The following is a 16,992-nucleotide window of genomic DNA, read 5'->3' as shown; positions in this document are numbered from 1 at the left end:
GATGGTATTGTGGGTCTACCTACAGTATATAGATTCCAACAGTTCAAAGGCAACTAAGATGGGCAATAAAATGCTGGCTCAGCCAATGAAGCCACATTTTATGAGTGATTTAAAAATGTATAAACTAGGAAAATGGTTCTTCATTTTGGCAGTAAGAGTGAAGAAGTAGAGTCATGTGGTGAAGTATTTAGGTGTTCTAATGCATGAGTCACAAACGGTTAGTATGCATGCACAATACATAATCAAGAAAGCCAGTGAGATGCTATCCCTTCTTACAAGAGGAATTGAACATAAATGTAAGGATACTAAATAAAAATACCAAAGAACTGCATATATTGGAAATCCAAAACAAAAATGGAAATTGCTGGAGAAACTCAGGTCTCAAAACATTGACTCTGCTTTCTCTTGATAGATGCTGTCAGACCTGCTGAGTTTTTCCAGCAACTTCTGATTTTATAAATGTAAGGGCGTTGGTGAAAATATCTTAAAATCTGTCTGCAGTATCTGTCTCTTTACTGGAGCAAGGATGTATATGCAAAGGAGGGTTTTCAGAGGAGGTTTACCAGCCTGATAGCTGGAATGAATAGGTTGTCTTATGAGGATAGGCTGGACAAACTGGGATTGCATCCACTGGAGCTTAGAAGAATGAGAGGAGTTACTCGACTGTAGAATATAGATCTTGAACAGTCTCCTGAATAGTTGGAACAGGCATTGAGTTCAGAACTAGGGCAGCACTTTTAGGACAGAGATGAGGAGAAATGCTTTCTCCCAGAAGAATGTGTGACTTTTGAATTCTCTGCCTTAGTAGGTGAAGGTGGAGTCACTGAACATTTTTGAGGTGGAGGTAGTTAGATTCATGTTAGGCAAGAAAATCAAAAGTTATCGGCATAGATGGGAATATGGAGTTCAGACCTTTGACAGGCCAGAACCAACAATCTCACTGAATGGTGGAGCAGGCTCAAAAGGCTTCCTTCAGTTCTTAATCTGTACACTCATGCATTTCTCAAGTCTCCTAGGGGTTGGTTAGTTCAATTGGCTGGATGGCTGGTTTGTAATGCAGAGAGATGCCAACAGCATGGGTTCAATTCCCACATGGACTGAGGTTACATGAACAGTTCTCCTTCTCAAACTCTCCCCTCACCTGAGGCATGGTGCTCCTCACATTAAAGTACGGCCACTCGTATTCAGTACAACCATGCTGCGGCTGAGCCAAAGGGAGAGGATATTTTGTGTAGTATCCCACCGAGGCCTCAGGGAAGTTCATTTCTCGTCACATACAGAGTTTCCATCACCTCCCAGATGCAACAATGGATGATGCTCTTTAAAACATTTGCTCTCTCACCTCCACTGCCTTTGAAAGATTTGGTTTTGTCGAGGTTTCAGTCAACTGTGATCTTTACAATCACTGACAGCACCACTCCTGCCCTGGTGTGAGGCCATAGCTCCTCATGAAGGATGTGATATTATTTGGTGCCCTACTGGCTGGATATGAGTTTGCTCCAGGCAAAGGGTGAGATGGAACAATGAGAAGTCTCCTTTCAAAGCCTGTGATGGTGGGTTTTTCTGGAAATGCTCTTCATCCTCTTCCTCCATTTTCACAGGGTTTCCCATCCCTGCAGCCCCTGTTCAATTTCTCAGTCTTGTTGCAGAACCACAGAGGCACCAAAAGTAAAGTCCTTGGATCACTTGTACATTTGGTCTGTACAGATGACCAAATCCTGTCCCTTCAATGAACGAATGCACTAATTCGTCTAAAGAACTCTGAGAGCAAGCCACTGTACTTCTAAAAACTTTCCAACAGTAGAAGTAACGCATAAGCACCTCAAGCTGCGATTTGGATAGGTGGCCCTTTAAATAGCACCAGTGCTATTCCCTCATATGGCTGTACGTATGAGTGAGTGAGTGAGTAGCACAGCAGTTTCCAGAATTGTGTGATCCAAGTTTCAAAAACACGCAGTAAATCAGCAGGAGCAGCTGTTCTCTCACAGTCAATTTTTCTTCACACTTTTGGCACATGCTGGTGCCCTTCCATGCCATGAGGCACCTTGTGAGATGTGCTGGAAGTGCCCAGAAGCACAGTGGGTGCCATTTACCAACTTCAGGGCTGACATAGTGCCAGTAATACCAGTGCTATGGAGTTCAGTTTTGCCACTGGAATCTGTAATACACCAATATGCAAAGAGTTAATCAGGGCAACAACAGATATCTGTGTGGGACTTGACTGAGGGGGAATTTGTTAATTCAGTATTGGTGCACTCTGTTTTATACAAGTCTAAATTTGACCCTGTATTTGATAGACAACATAATTTAGTCCTGAATGTCATAACATAATTAATCAGTGTCATCACTGTTATGTGGAATGAAGTCATTTTTGAGTGAATTAATAGAGTGGGAGGTGGTTAGAGGTGATAAAACAATTGTGTTACAAGAAACGATGTTATGTTTTCACTAGGAAATTCTACAACATATATTATAAGGAGAGCAAAATGCCAATTCAGAAAAAAAGGATCATTGGAAAACTGTATCTGGAGCAGGATGTAGAATGTCAGGAAGAGTGAAAAGACATACACAGAAGGATGTGCCCAGATCTGGAGCTGGCTATATTCTTGGCAGAGCAAAGATGTCGACTGGTCATGCTCCCACATAATCACTGTGCCCTGACTGATTACGATTGCCTCCTAGTAAAATGGAGGGTAAGGTTCTATAACTGTTGTGATTTTTTTTCCACTGCTTACACTGCTGACTCCAAATTATAGTTGAAGACATGGTCATTTAACATTAACTGTTTTCAAATCGACTGAAAAGAAATTACAAACTACAATGACTTTGTAAATAATTATTTCAACAAAAATGCAACAAAAAACCTCAAGAATGTTCATCAATGGCATTGTTAAATATTTCACATTAATCCAATGAAGTTTCATTCAGGCTGTTTAACCCTATAAATAAATACTTGCAGATCAGTACTCAACTTTGATTGGTATTTTGGCTTATAATAAATATTTGTGAACAAGAAACAAGCTATTCCTGATACAATTTACTTAGTCTTTTCTTTATATTAGTTATACTTTCTCATGCTCACAACTATCTTAGGGAGTCATACATGCTCGTTATTCTGCTGTGTCTGGCATCATAGTGTGTGAAGTGAAGTGAAGGCTATAAAATCAATACGCTGCAAGGGGCCTTTGTCTCTCCCCACCCAACACTATTGTTATGAAGGTGTAAGGGGTACTGTACCTTTAAGAGAGTTCTGACGAGCAGCCTACATCTGTTGTTCTTTCTGCAGTTCTCCCACAACTGTTCATTTGAAAAATTGTGAGGCAGATGGAGTGGCCCAAGGATTTATGGGTAATGCTAATTCCTCTTAAAGGTACAGGAACCCTTACAACTTCATAACACCCCCCCAAGAAAAAAATGAACCAACATAATGAAAAATGGCTTTTTTTTCCTACTCTTTAAACATATTACTCTAACATACAGATAACTTTAATATAAGATCACCTTAACTTCTTCCTATTTACCTGTGTGTTTATGATATATATATTTTTTAAAAATATACAAATCTCACCTAAACTTTATCAGTTAAATCTGTAATAATACATCTGCAATTACATTCTTATGACCCGCAACACGTACGATTTTTAAATTAAAAGTCTGTAACATAAGACTCCAATGAAATAGTGTCATATTCTTGTCTTTAAAGCATTCCTGAAGAAGGGCTTATGCCCGAAACGTCGATTCTCCTGTTCCCTGGATGCTGCCTGACCTGCTGCGCTTTTCCAGCAACACATTTTCAGCTTTAAAGCATTCTAAGAATGTAAGAGAATTGTGATCCGTGTACACCACCGTCTCCAACACATTATTCGTGACATACACATTAAAATGTTATAAGGCCAGTAGCAAACTCAATAGTTCTCTCTTCAAGGTACAGTACCCCTTAAACCTTGATAACACTATTGTTTCATAAAGAAAACTTTAATTATCTGATTTGCTTGTCATTGCAATATGCACAAACTATTCAATTATATGAAATTAAGCTTCCAAATGATTTCCTTGCCCTTCACCTCTGTGAAACATTATTAGACAAAGTGCTCTAACTTCACCCTCCTTCTATTAACCTTAATGATATTTGGCTGCTTACAGGCATTTTGACACAATATAATTTGAGTCATTCATTTTATTTGCCAAGCTACATGAGAACTGAGTCCCTTTCTGGCTGTGACTACAGAAGTTATAACGGGGCAGAGTTTTCACTAGTGCGCAGTGGTTATGCCAGTGTAGATGGGATTTGTACAGTGGCCCTGCGGCATTCCTGATAGCAGACTCTGAATTTTCCTCTGGTCAATTGCTCTATACCTGGAACTGCCTGAAATTCTCCATTATGATTGGGAACTAAGGAATTATGATGAAATTAACTAAAGTAGCTGCTCAGAAAATGTTAGAATATTAATTTCACTTTTGAGTAACTATTAAATGGACCTCTCATGTACCTAACACAACCTCCAACTACTAAAGAATGTTGACAGCTCCCCCCTCCCCCCAAGACCCTGATTTGACACCCTCATTCTCAAGGAGCTGAAACCCCCCCCCCGGAACCTGACACGCCCTGCACAGGGCCTGAGCCCCAACCCACTTTCTGCCTCCACCGGATCTGACCCCCAATGATCCAGCCCATTCCTGCCACACACCACCAAATCTAACCCATGATTACACAGTTATGTGAAAGTTAAGGCACATCTTTACCCACATTGCAGGATCTGGTGGTGATGAGATGAGGGGGTGAGGGTGGGAGCAAATGTACCGAAGAAGAGTCAGATTGGTCTCAAAACACTAATTCTGTTTCTCTCACCACCGATGCTGCCAACCGGCTGAGCTTCCTCAGCAATCTGTATTTTGCTTCCAGGTGTCATGTCAACCTTTAGTAACACCAGTTTTCCCACTCCTTTTTCCCTAGTGATATGTTTTCAGTTCCTCCCTCCCTTTTACTTCTTGGTTTATCTTTTGGGATGTTTTTTGTATCTTCACAGTGAAGGCAGACAAAAACACCCATCACAAAAATCCCCCATTTCCTTGTTTCCCATTATCAGCTCCCCAATCTCACTGCCAACGGACTAATGTTGTGTTTGTTACTCCTCACGGAATCCCTACAGTGTGGAAACAGGCCTTTCTGCTTAACAAGTCCAGACCGACCTCCGAAGAGTAACCCACCCAGACCCATTCCCCTATCCTATTACTCTATATTTACCCCTGACTAATGCACCGAACCTACACATCCCTGAACACTATGGGCAATTTAGTATGGCCAATTCACTTAACCTACACATCTTTGGATTGTGGGCGGACTTCTTTAAATATTTACAGAAACTCCACTGTTATTTTTAAATACCTTACATTTTAGCTAGCTTTCTTCCATATTTTATTTTCTCCATTTTTCCATTTGTAATTCTTGGATCATTTCTAAATTCTATCAAATCCCTGACCTACTATTATTCATCACCGTATTGAATGTTTTTGCTCTTGGTTTGATAAGATAAAACCACAAGAAACAGGAATAGGAGCAGGCTATTTAGCCACTTGAGCCTGCTGCAGTACTCAGTAGGATCACAACTGATCCAGCATTCCTCACATCCACTTTCCTGCCCTTTTCTCCCAAACTCTTGATTTCCTTTCTGATTAAGAATCCATCTATCTCAGCCTTCAATATACACAAGGACTCTGCCCCCATATCTCTCTGTGGCAAAGAGGTCCATAACCCTTTGAGAAAAGAAGTTCCTCCTCATTTCAGTCTTAAATTGGCACCCCTTTATTCAAAGACGATGCCCTCTATTCATAGATTCTCCCATGGGGGAAGATATCCACTCAGCATCTACCCTATCAAGCCCCTTAAGAATCCCATATGCTTCAATGAGATTACCTCTTATTCTTCTCAACTCCATTGAGTAGAGTCCCAATCTATTTAGCTTTTGCTCGTAAGATAATCCCTCCATACTAGGGATCATCCCAGTGAACTTGCTCAGTATACCCTCCAGTGAAATAATCTCTTCCAAAACTGCTCACAGTACTACTCCAAGTGCAGCCTCACCAGCACCTTGTAACATTGCAATCAGACTTTCTGACTCTAACCCCCTTGAAATATGAGCCATTATTCTAATAGCCCTCATGAATATCTGCTGCACTTGTGTACTAGCTTTGTGTGTTTTTTTCATATGTACCTCTAAGTTCCTTTAGATTTCAGCTTTCTGCAGTTTTTCTCCATTCAAATAATTTTCTGTTTGCTTGTTCTCCCTTCTGAAATGAGCAACTTCGCATTTTACCACATTATACTCCTTTTGCCCACTTATTTAATCTGTCAATATCTCCCTGTAAGTTTTCTATCCCTCTAACAGCCTGCCTTTCCTTCTTTCAACTGCAAATTTGGCTACAGTATATTTTCTTCCTTCCTCCAAGTCATTAACCATTATTGTAAACTGTTGCAGTTCCAGCACTGACTCCAGTGGAACCCCCACTGGTCACAGGTCACCAACCTGAAAAAGAACCACTTATCCCCACTCGCTGTTTCCTGCCATTGGGAATTCTCTATCCATGGCAATATAATATCTTCAATACTCCTAACTTACGACTTAACCTTTTGTGACATACCTAGTTGAATGTCTTCTGGAAATCTAAAAACAACACATCTACTGGTTCCCCTCGGTTCACTCTGAATGAGACTTCCTCGAAATTCTTTTTAAAAAATTCATCAGATACGATTTCCCTTTCACGAAGCCATGCTTACCTATGCTTGTGATTATGATTTTCCTTATTACTTCCTTAATAATTGATTCCAATACTTTTCCAACAAGAGATGTTAGATATTCGGCCTTTAGTTACCTCCTTTTGGCTCCCTCCCTTTTTGAATTCGGTGGGGGGGGGGGGGGTCACACTAGCAGTTTTCCAATCCTCTAGCACCTCTCCAGAATCCGAGTTTGTCTAATACTACTTCCCTAGTGATGGTGATGGTACATCATTCCTCCCCCATATTCTTTAGTATTAATTGCATATTAAAGTATCTTCCACTGTAAAGACTAACGCAAAATACCTGCTTAACTCCTGTGTCATTTCCTCCTACTCTAGAAAATTAATCTGGGGAGATAGTTATAAAGGACCTATGTACACTTTGACCTCTCCCTTTTAAATACTTACAGAAGCTCTTATTGTCAGTTTTTGTACTCCTCACTAGTTTGCCCGCATAGTTTATTCTGTCTCTCTTGATTCATTCTTCAGTCTTCTTTTGCTGGATTCTGAATTTATCTCAGTCTTCAGGGCCATCACTGATTTTGCCTCCTTGAATGTTTTTTTTTCAACTTAATACTCTCCTTAATTTCTTTGGTTAGCTAGGTTTGGTTGATCCCTCTCTTAGAATCTTTCCTCCTTACTTGGATGGCATTTTTGCTGAGAGTCATGTAGCACAAAAAGGGAAGTAATCAGATGGGATTTAAAATGAGTGTGAATTTGTTATCAACTACCTTATGCCACTGATCAAAACCAATTTTACTTCCTTTTCATCTAAAAGTCAAATATAGATTCAAAATCTGTTCAAGGTTGATTTAAATAGTGTGAATATTTGACAATTTAACATTTCACACTGAATAATTGCAAATTAAATCTAAACATCAACTTTTTAATCCATCAAGAATGTAATCTTTACATTTGAGTTACGAACCCAGTACGAAAAATTCAACTATATTTAAAATTTTGTGGACACTAAGACTCAAAACTTATCACTGAATTCAGTGTAGGTCAGTATGTAAAATTACTCACAATATTAAAAAAAGTCATTATATCTAGTGGCAAGGAGTTCAATTTTATTGAAATTAATCTTGAATCCCTGAAGGTTTTTATTGATGATTTTTATCTCACCAAAGAAAATTAAAAATAATGTCATATAAGTTTGCAGGTACAAAATTTAACTGTAAGGACAGACATGTAAAAATACAATTTAGCTAGTTATATTTCCTGCAGGGTTATGGAGTTTAGTCTTACCAAGTTCAGAGAGCTAGACACTAACGGCTGTAAATAAGCAATAGATCAGAGGGCAGAATTTTATATGGGTCTGAACAATATAGACCAAGGCAAGATGTGTGGCAGAATAAGACAAGAAGTTGCAGTGATGCCGTTCTTGACATTGCGATGATCTCACTGCATCTTGTACACCTTTACTGTACGGCAAGGCAAATTCTTATCTGGCAGTGGCGAGTTGCCAATTGATGGAGATTACCACTTGTTAAGCCCAACAAACTAGATGTGCCACTTAGCACAGACACAAAGCCTGGCAGCTTGTCAACAGGCCTCAGTCAAGGTAAGGCAGGCTAGCTTTCACACTGGGGGTACAGGCGCAGAAAGTCAAGGACAGCTTCAGATACCAGTCCAGTTCCTACTGAGGCCACGCAGATGAAGGATCCTCTCTTCATAACACGCTGAGGAGCCAAATGATGAGAAGCACATGACTCGTATTTTTCTACCTTATTTGGGGCTATTTTCCACCTGCAATGAGAGAGAGGCAGTTTTTTTGGGCAATGTCAGATGGTGGCATACCTTTAAATATTAGTCTGGTAGAATGCATCCTGAATAAATGAGTAGGCAGCAGAGAGGCATACAGAGTTAATGGTGTTGGGGGTGAGTGAAAACAAATGGAGAAGATTATGCAGGCAATAGTGACAGTGATAGAGCAATGAGCCTTGGTGGGAAGTGGATACAGTATCAGAATTAAGTGTATGGAAGAAAAGATGGTAGACTTTATCCTGAAGGTGTGGAGAAGGGCATTGAACTTTTTCCCACAATGTTGGGTATTCCTCCAGATAGCTGAGTGTGCTTCAATCGAAGTGGGCAATCTCAGAGTAGGTTGGCATGCTGGCCTCTATCGCTGACTCTGGGAGAGGAGAAAATCCTGTGAGAGCACCATCCTATTCAGTAAGACCTCCAGGACCCTGCTCACAAATAGCAGCACCAATGTCTCCCTGATTGCCATGTCTGGGCCAATGTTAGAAGCCATGCAGTGCAGCTCCTCCATTCCAACCTCTGGAATCAGTGAAGGGATTGCTGAACAGACATCCATTAATCTTTTTGGAGCCATCTCTACAAGCATTTCAGCAGCACTCCCGGACAATGAGCTTCAATGAACTGGTCATTGCATCCAGATGGTTGAACAGCATCTCTCCATCAGACTTTTTCTTCTCACCTCTCAACTGGCCAGTGATCCCAGGGAAGATAAAGAAACTGCTTCAAAGACATTTGGAGGCTCTTCATGAAGTGTGGCAGCTTTGATATTAATGAGTGAGAGGAGCTTGCTGACAATTCTTTAAAACTGTAACAACTCATCTCTCAAGCTGCGGTCACAACATCTTAATGATAAGACAGAACAGGGAAAAAAAGAAAAGCAAGCAAATTTTACTCTCCATGACATCGGGGTGCCCTGCCCTATGTCCAAAAATATCCTATGTAGGTCAAGAATCAGGCAGGAGTGGTACTGCAGATGCTGGAGATTAGAGTTAAGATTAGAGTGGTGCTGGAAAAGCACAGCTGGTCAGGCAGCATCCGAGCAGCAGGAAAATCGACATTTGGGGCAAAACTCCTTCATCAGGAATGAGGCTGGGCATTGCAGTGAAAGAGAGACTCACTGAGATCCTTACAGAGAGAGGAGGAGAACTTCTTCAAGGTAGGAAGAGGAATCGCAGTAGAGTTAAAATTAACTAGGCAGAAGTGGGTACTGCAGATGCTGGAGATTAGAGTTAAGGTTAGAACGGTGTTGGAAAAGGACAACAGGTCAGGCAGCATCTGAGGATCAGGAAAATCAATGTTTCAGGCAAAAGCCCTTCATCAGGAATGGGTGAAGAATCAGCCTGTTCCTTTCCATGAAGACCCATAGCAGAAACCCATAACCCTGAACAGACATCATGCTTCAATAGCAGCCAATGTGAATAATATAACTGCAAACTGAAGAAGCAGCAAATTTCACACAGAGAAATGAGTTGAACAAGAATTTATTGGTGCTCAACCAATTCTAAAAATAACAGTTTTCTCAACTTATGAAAAGAAAATATTTTGCTACTTTTCTAAAATTCAAAGGCATTAGGTTGTGTGGAAGTCAAAAGTGAAGGCACTGTAATTTTATGTAATAAAATTATTGTCTTGTGACTATCTAAAGCTCTATTTCCCTCTGGATCCAGAGCATGTTTTTTTTCTAAGAGTCTCTTGGTGCACTGTTTCTTCAGCAATGTAAGATTTGAGGGAAAATACATTCACTTTTCTAATGCAAAGTACAACACATGTTCAAGCTACTGTGTATGCACCATATGTGCTGTGTTTAGGTAGGTGCTATTTTTAAAAATTCTGTCAATAAGCTTCTCACAGCAGCAAAGAACTGTATCTCTGTCTTTGTGAAAGTGGGTACAATGTCACTACAAGGAGAGCAGGAGGGCAATAATTAGACTATTTTCACACTCACAAATAAGATCAAATATTTATCAATGAGACAGTTCCATCAGTAGAAGGACATAAACTCAAACTAGAATGATACCTCTACAAAATAAATAGAATATGTCTTTATATAGTGACAAGTATGAGTCTCTCAAATACAAACTGAACTTTCAATCCTTCTGCATTAACAATAACTATCACATTTTCTGTCTTAAATGATCTGTTTCTAAATTAGACCATCTTGTCCTACAGAGGGAGCATTCAAAAGGAAAGTAGAAACAGAAGTAGAGACACTGGAATGGAAAAGATGACTGAACTCTAAAAAACTCATGCAACAGTATGTGGAGCTACTCCAGCAATGATTCGGTTAAGCCCAAGCCAGGAAAGTGAAAACATATGTTGGATCTACATCTGGATGGAATTGGAGTGTGTTCCATTGGTGTACGACAAACAAATCCACACACCCTGAACTAAGGGGGACTACAACTTGCATATATTACACAGTTTTTATCCATATATACGTTAAATGGGCTTCTGGGGTAAGTTCATAATATATAGGAGCAAAATTAGGCCATTCGGCCCACTGAGTCTGCTCCGCCATTCAATCACGGCTGATATGCTCCTCACTCCCTTTTTCTGCCTTCTTCCCATAACCCTTCACCCTTTACCAATTAAAAATCTGTCTAACTCCTCCTTGAATTTACTCACTGTCCCAGCACCCACCGCACTTTGGGGTAGCAAATTCCACAGATTCACCACACTTTGGGAGAAGTAGTTTATCCTCAACTCTACTTTAAATTTGCTACCCCTTATCCTAAGACTACGACCTCTCATCCTAGAATGCCCCACAAGAGAAAGCATCTGCTCCATGTCTATTTTATCCACACCTTTTATCATCTTGGAGACCTCAATTTGACTTCCCTTCATTCTTCTAAATTCCAGAGGTTATGGGCCTAAACTGGTCAATCTCTCTTTATACAGCAAACCCACCGTCTTGATTCTCCATCATTTACTCTCGATGTTAGCCACATTTCAGCAGCGATGAATACAAAATACATGTGGCAATAAATAAATCAAATCATATATTTTCATTGCTTGTAACTCCCTGAATGGATGACTGCCACTTAGAACTGGAGAATGCAGTTGGAAAGATGCCACTTGCCATTACCCTGATGCTGCAAACAAGTCAGTTCAGGGTAGGGTACAGATAATTCATCTGCAACATTCTGACCAGCATCTTCACACTGGGTCATGATAGCAGTATTGGAACAACTGTTAGTTCTGCAAACCAGACCTGCTAGAAAGTGGCACTACTATTGTGATTTTCATTCTGATGGATGCATGTTACATGGGAGTCATGGCAAACAACTCCAGAAGGAGAGTAGAAGCTGCAAGATGCATAAACAGTTTGGCAAATGACCGGCCTAGGTGCACCAGTACAGTGTCAAGAATGTGAAATAAAAAGAGAAAACTTGCTCATCCAGCACTCATACCTCACTTCCCACCAAAACCACCACACTCCATCCTTGCCACCTTACGCATCCCACAAATCTGCCATGTACCCTATACTCTGCACACCATCTTGTCATCCCGACCTATCCCCCATGACCACTCAAATGCTTCATGGCAACTTATGCCCTCTTTCCTCCCATGACACTTTATACCTTAAAGTTGACTCAGTGCCAACTCATGCTCCCACCCACTACCCATAACTCTTACCCCTACCATGTCAACTTATCCATTAGCCAGTATGGGGAGACCTCAGGATCCATGCTGAGATCAGATAAAACAAAGGTCTTCAATAATAATAAATTAACTATTTAAAAAAAAAACACACATTGATTAAAAATCCAATTGCTACATTTAATTTCCTTTAATTCATTCCACAAACCAGCAGTGGAATTCATAGACCTTCTCCAAAGAATTTAGAACAACTTGGAGCTGTCAAGCTGTGAAATGACAGGAACCCCACTATGATAATGAAAGGTTGCAATGTCAGTTATGTAATACCTCAGTCTTGCCTTATGTCAACAGAGAGATTAAAGTAACCAGCACTTCAGACATTTCTTTCCAAATAGCAAGAGGTTTATTTGTCTTTGCAGCTTGACAATTCCCTTTGACAGCGCCTGTTAATAGTTCAAATGAGCTTGACAGTTTCAAGTAGTTTATGAACTTTTTACATATATTCATGTCAAAACTAAGCTTTAGCCTTCCAAAAGAGATCTGATCTCTGCTAAAAGTGTATGAGTACCATATCATAAAAGTATGCAATCTCTCTAAAGGACTCTGGGTTCTATAGGTATTCATCTAAAGTATAGAAGTAATATTTTGGACTTCCAATTCATGAATTTCAGATTGGCCTGAGGCAGCTGTGTTTTAACCTGTGCAGGTACCCCTGCAGTGTAACTCTATAGTGTTGCTGGTGCTTGTTATCTCCCATGCTTTTCTTCCATCCCTGCTTATCATTTAATGTAGCTCTTGTCTCAGAAACTCAATCGCCTGAGATCAAATTTAAGGTGTGTTTACTTGTGAAATGTGAAACCTGGATTCTGAAAATCTGCAATTGCTGCTCTACCTCTGTAACAATGGTAGAGGGAACTTCTGCCTGTTGGACATTACCACATGCTCCTGGAATCAGGGGCATTAGCACAAAGTCAATGGAACCTATGTAATTTGCAGCACATGCAGGAATACTGGAAGGGTACCTGGAATACTGGACAAAAGGTTTCAATTTGACGCTTATCCCAAAAGGTTGGTTTATTTATCAGAACAGAAAAATACTGTGGATGCTGTAAACTTGAAATAAATATTTAAAATGCTGGAAATATTTAGGTGATCAGGCAGCATTGGTGAAAAGAAACAGGGTTAACATTTCAGGATGTGGTAACCTTTCAGAGTTGTTCTGATAAAAAATCATTGTGATCAAATATATTGCTCTCCACAGATGCTGCCTAGCCAGTTACAATCTAATCAGATGCCCCAAATGAGTTCTGCCATTCAAAGTCTTCCAGGGCCTGCAGCCACCACAAAGTGGTGCTGACAAATGACAGACTGCTTCATATAATGTGGTGTAATGGCATGAGAACAGATACCAATTTTGGCAGAAGGCATCATGCCAGTCTCATCTCTGAGTGGCATGACTAAAGGAAGAGCTGGAAGCTTCCACCCCCGTCCACAGCAAAAACACTGGTATTCGTAGCAAATGAAGCAGAAATGTCACCCTACGCAATATCCAAGTCTGCATATTCTCTTCCATCACATATACAACATCTCAGCATTAAAACAAATTTCCAGTCTCTCTTTTGTTTAAAAACATTTTGTGCAAATATATTAACTGATTTCATTTTCTGCTTCAATTGATTTTAGTCCACTGGCAATTATTGTCTACAGATTGTACAAATGTGATAAATAGCAACTGAAGAACCCAAATCAATACCTTAAAGCATTGCAAGACTGATTCCAATGTTTATAAAAAGCTACCATAAAAACCCATTGTAGGAAATGAGGGAAAACAGTCGACAGCAGCTACTTCGCATTCCATGCTTCTCGAAAAGCGAATATTCTACAGTGAAATGCACTGATTTTTTTTAACCAAATAAGTAATCATCTCACTAACTCATGGGACTAGCTGAATAAGATATTGTACAAAATATGACCTAGTTGTCTTTTCTTTTCCCATTCCTAGTAATAGCATGCTTAGATCTGAAATGAAAAAATCTAACAATTGCACTGCATGACAGTCTTTGCTATAATGACACATTCCCTTGTGTTTTTTCAGCAATACCTATTAAGTCAGAAATGAATTCTGCTGCCTGGATTCAATACACTTAACACCAATGGTCTGTATTTATTTATAGTCATTCCAGTGTAATGCTGGGATATATTGCTTACATTTTAAAATAAAAAACTGCTTTGTACCTTTACGTTTCTTGCTGTAGTTATAATCAATTAAATATTTTAAATCAACAATTCTAAAAATATTGTCTGCTTTCCTAAGTGGAGCACACATAATTTCTTGATAATTTAGAAACTCTGAACATACTTCAGATTTACTGTTTGGAATGCACCAGTATTATGTTTATAGCTTTTTTTCATGTTAAACTGTATACATAGAATTCATGTATGTTTGCTGACTGATAGTATTGTGGGAGAACAATTTCAAAGCAGACCATATTCTTTAACTTGATGTTTAAACATTTTCAATTGCAGAAACATATTGCTGTAGGTGTCCTATCACCCTGATGAAGGAGCGTCGCTCCGAAAACTAGTGTGGTTCCAATTAAACCTGTTGGACTATAACCTGATGTTGTGTGATTTTTTTAAACTATTATAAAGAGCTGTAACATAAACTCAATAATTACTAACACTCATCTTGAAGAAATCCAGTACCTGGTAACTTACACAAAGTAATCATTACCAAGGAAATCAATACCATGGATCAGTGTGACTGCAGTTCTAAAACAGGTGTTTACTGCACTTACCATCTTAGTAAGCAGCTGCTTTGGTAGTGTAAAATGTACCATGCACGTTAACCACCGTAGAAGCTTGTTAAATTAATTAATAACATGCAGCACATGTCAGATTATTTCTAATACTGAGCTCTGACATAAACATGTCAATAGAACTGTGACTACAGCAGTTTGTTTTTTATAAATAGATTTCAAATGAAGAATTATTTGAACCCAAATGCATGCTGGTCCTTACCTCGGAATTAAATCGGAGCTGGCAGACATTGCATGAAATAATTTGCTTCTTTTTAGGAGGAGCCGAAACTCCAAATGTGTGATTGATGACTGCTTTCTGCACAGGATCCATCTGGAAAGTCAATAGAATAAAAATGCATTTACTGGTAATCTATTTTAGAAATGCTTAAAAATGTATAGATTCTTTTGATAAATGCTTGCAGAGAAAGCTTTCACAGTGGTGCTTGTAATATTACTGTACATAACAACTAAGCTCCTCAAATTCAGCAATCATATAAAAGGCAACATATGTTCAGGTTTTGTATTTCAGAGGTACTATTACATAACATGGGGAGGTAAAGACAGTAGAGATACATTTCCTGCATTTGGCAGCTCAACTGTTATAATAAAAAGGAGACTGTTAACTGCATTCAGTCTAGAATTAAATATTGATCAATTTGACTATGCAAATAAATACTATGACGGATCAAACATTATCTACAGTAGTTGCTCACTAGTTTAGGTTGAAATGTCAATGATTGTTTCACGGTGGGAGTTTTGTTGATACTGTATTATAAAGCTATGCATGTGTTGTCTTTGAGGCAAGGTTATTCAAAAAAAAATGTGCAGAGAAGCATGGAAAATTCACTGCTGACACCACTGACAAGCAACACTGTCACAAGAGAATGCTTGTTTTTCTCCTCTACACTCAGAAATTAATTATTGAACACATGGTAAATGCAGCAGAAGGAAAATAGAATTGAAATATCAAATAGCACTGGTTTAAATATCTGGAAATTGTCCATGAGAAAACTGAAAAAAAAACCCAAAGGTGCTGTGAAGCTGAAAAGCTGGCACATACTGATTATCTAGTGCCTACTGGGTAATAACCTAAAGCATTAACTTCAGGCCAGCACAGCTATTTTTACAATGCAGAGGAGGCCATGCACACAAGTCTCAATTACAACAATGTAGAACTGTACAAGGATGAAGTGTATCAGGTCTCTTGAGACTTAGGGAGAAACAATTGCCAGGGAACAGGCAACGCTTCTTTATAAACAATCAATGAATGGATAAAGTCAGATGAAGATTAAGTTACAAGAAAGAGCAACATTAACATTTAATATGCTTTAACTATGTCAGAAGCCATCATTTAATATTGCTCACAGAGGAAAAGGAAGAGCATATTTAATAGTGAGGGCCACAATGCTACATTTGAGAATTCAGAGAACCCAATATAATTGCTAATACAGATTAACAAGTTAAATAAACATTTCTATTGAGAAAAGATTTGGAGACAAATTTAATTTCACAAAATACATAGAGTTCTATCTTTGTGAAAATTAGATAATGCACTGCACTCAAAAATCAGTTGTTACGGTAAACAAACTTTTTCAGTTATATTTAACCAGTGTATTAGAATGGTTTCTTGGTGACTTTTTAAAAATGCCAGAATTTATTCAACAGCGAAAGAGACAGAGATTAAGGAACAAAACATTGCTATGTCAATAGGCTGCAGTACGAAGGCTAAAAAACACTTAACATTGTCCACCATAATAAAACTCTCTGCTGATAAAATAAACCAGAAGCTTATGTTATAGCCTTTGGCTAATCCTTTCATCAATGCTAAATACATAGGCATAATCTTAACTACAAGGAAATACAGTGCAACCAACCGTTAGAATTAACTGTGCAGACATAAATATAAACCTGTAGGATATTCCATTCACCAGACTTGGAATGTGCTGACCCTGTTGTATTTTGTAAGGTCTACCTTCATTTGGCAATCAAGAAAGATATCAGCTGGATTAGGACCGCAATTGAGAGCTCGTTTGGGGGTGGAGGGGGGTGGGGG

The 16,992-nt window shown here is 39.1% G+C and overlaps 1 protein-coding gene across 10 annotated transcripts in view; it reads right to left on the bottom strand.

Annotated features, from left to right (window-relative positions):
- znf385b (zinc finger protein 385B) overlaps positions 1 to 16,992 on the bottom strand; it is a 426,346-nt gene that overhangs the window by 56,579 nt on the left and 352,775 nt on the right. For all 10 annotated transcript variants that reach the window (XM_043693506.1, XM_043693507.1, XM_043693508.1 and 7 more), the window contains one exon: positions 15,160 to 15,270. In XM_043693506.1, coding sequence (XP_043549441.1) covers positions 15,160 to 15,270 — 111 coding nt within the window. The remainder of the gene's footprint in view (positions 1 to 15,159; positions 15,271 to 16,992) is intronic.

This window comes from Chiloscyllium plagiosum, chromosome 7 (genome assembly GCF_004010195.1).
Source record: "Chiloscyllium plagiosum isolate BGI_BamShark_2017 chromosome 7, ASM401019v2, whole genome shotgun sequence".
NCBI classification, from domain to species: Eukaryota; Metazoa; Chordata; class Chondrichthyes; order Orectolobiformes; family Hemiscylliidae; genus Chiloscyllium; species Chiloscyllium plagiosum.
The sequence above is the reverse complement of the archived record's forward strand: the minus strand, read 5'-3'. Positions and strand labels throughout refer to the sequence as shown.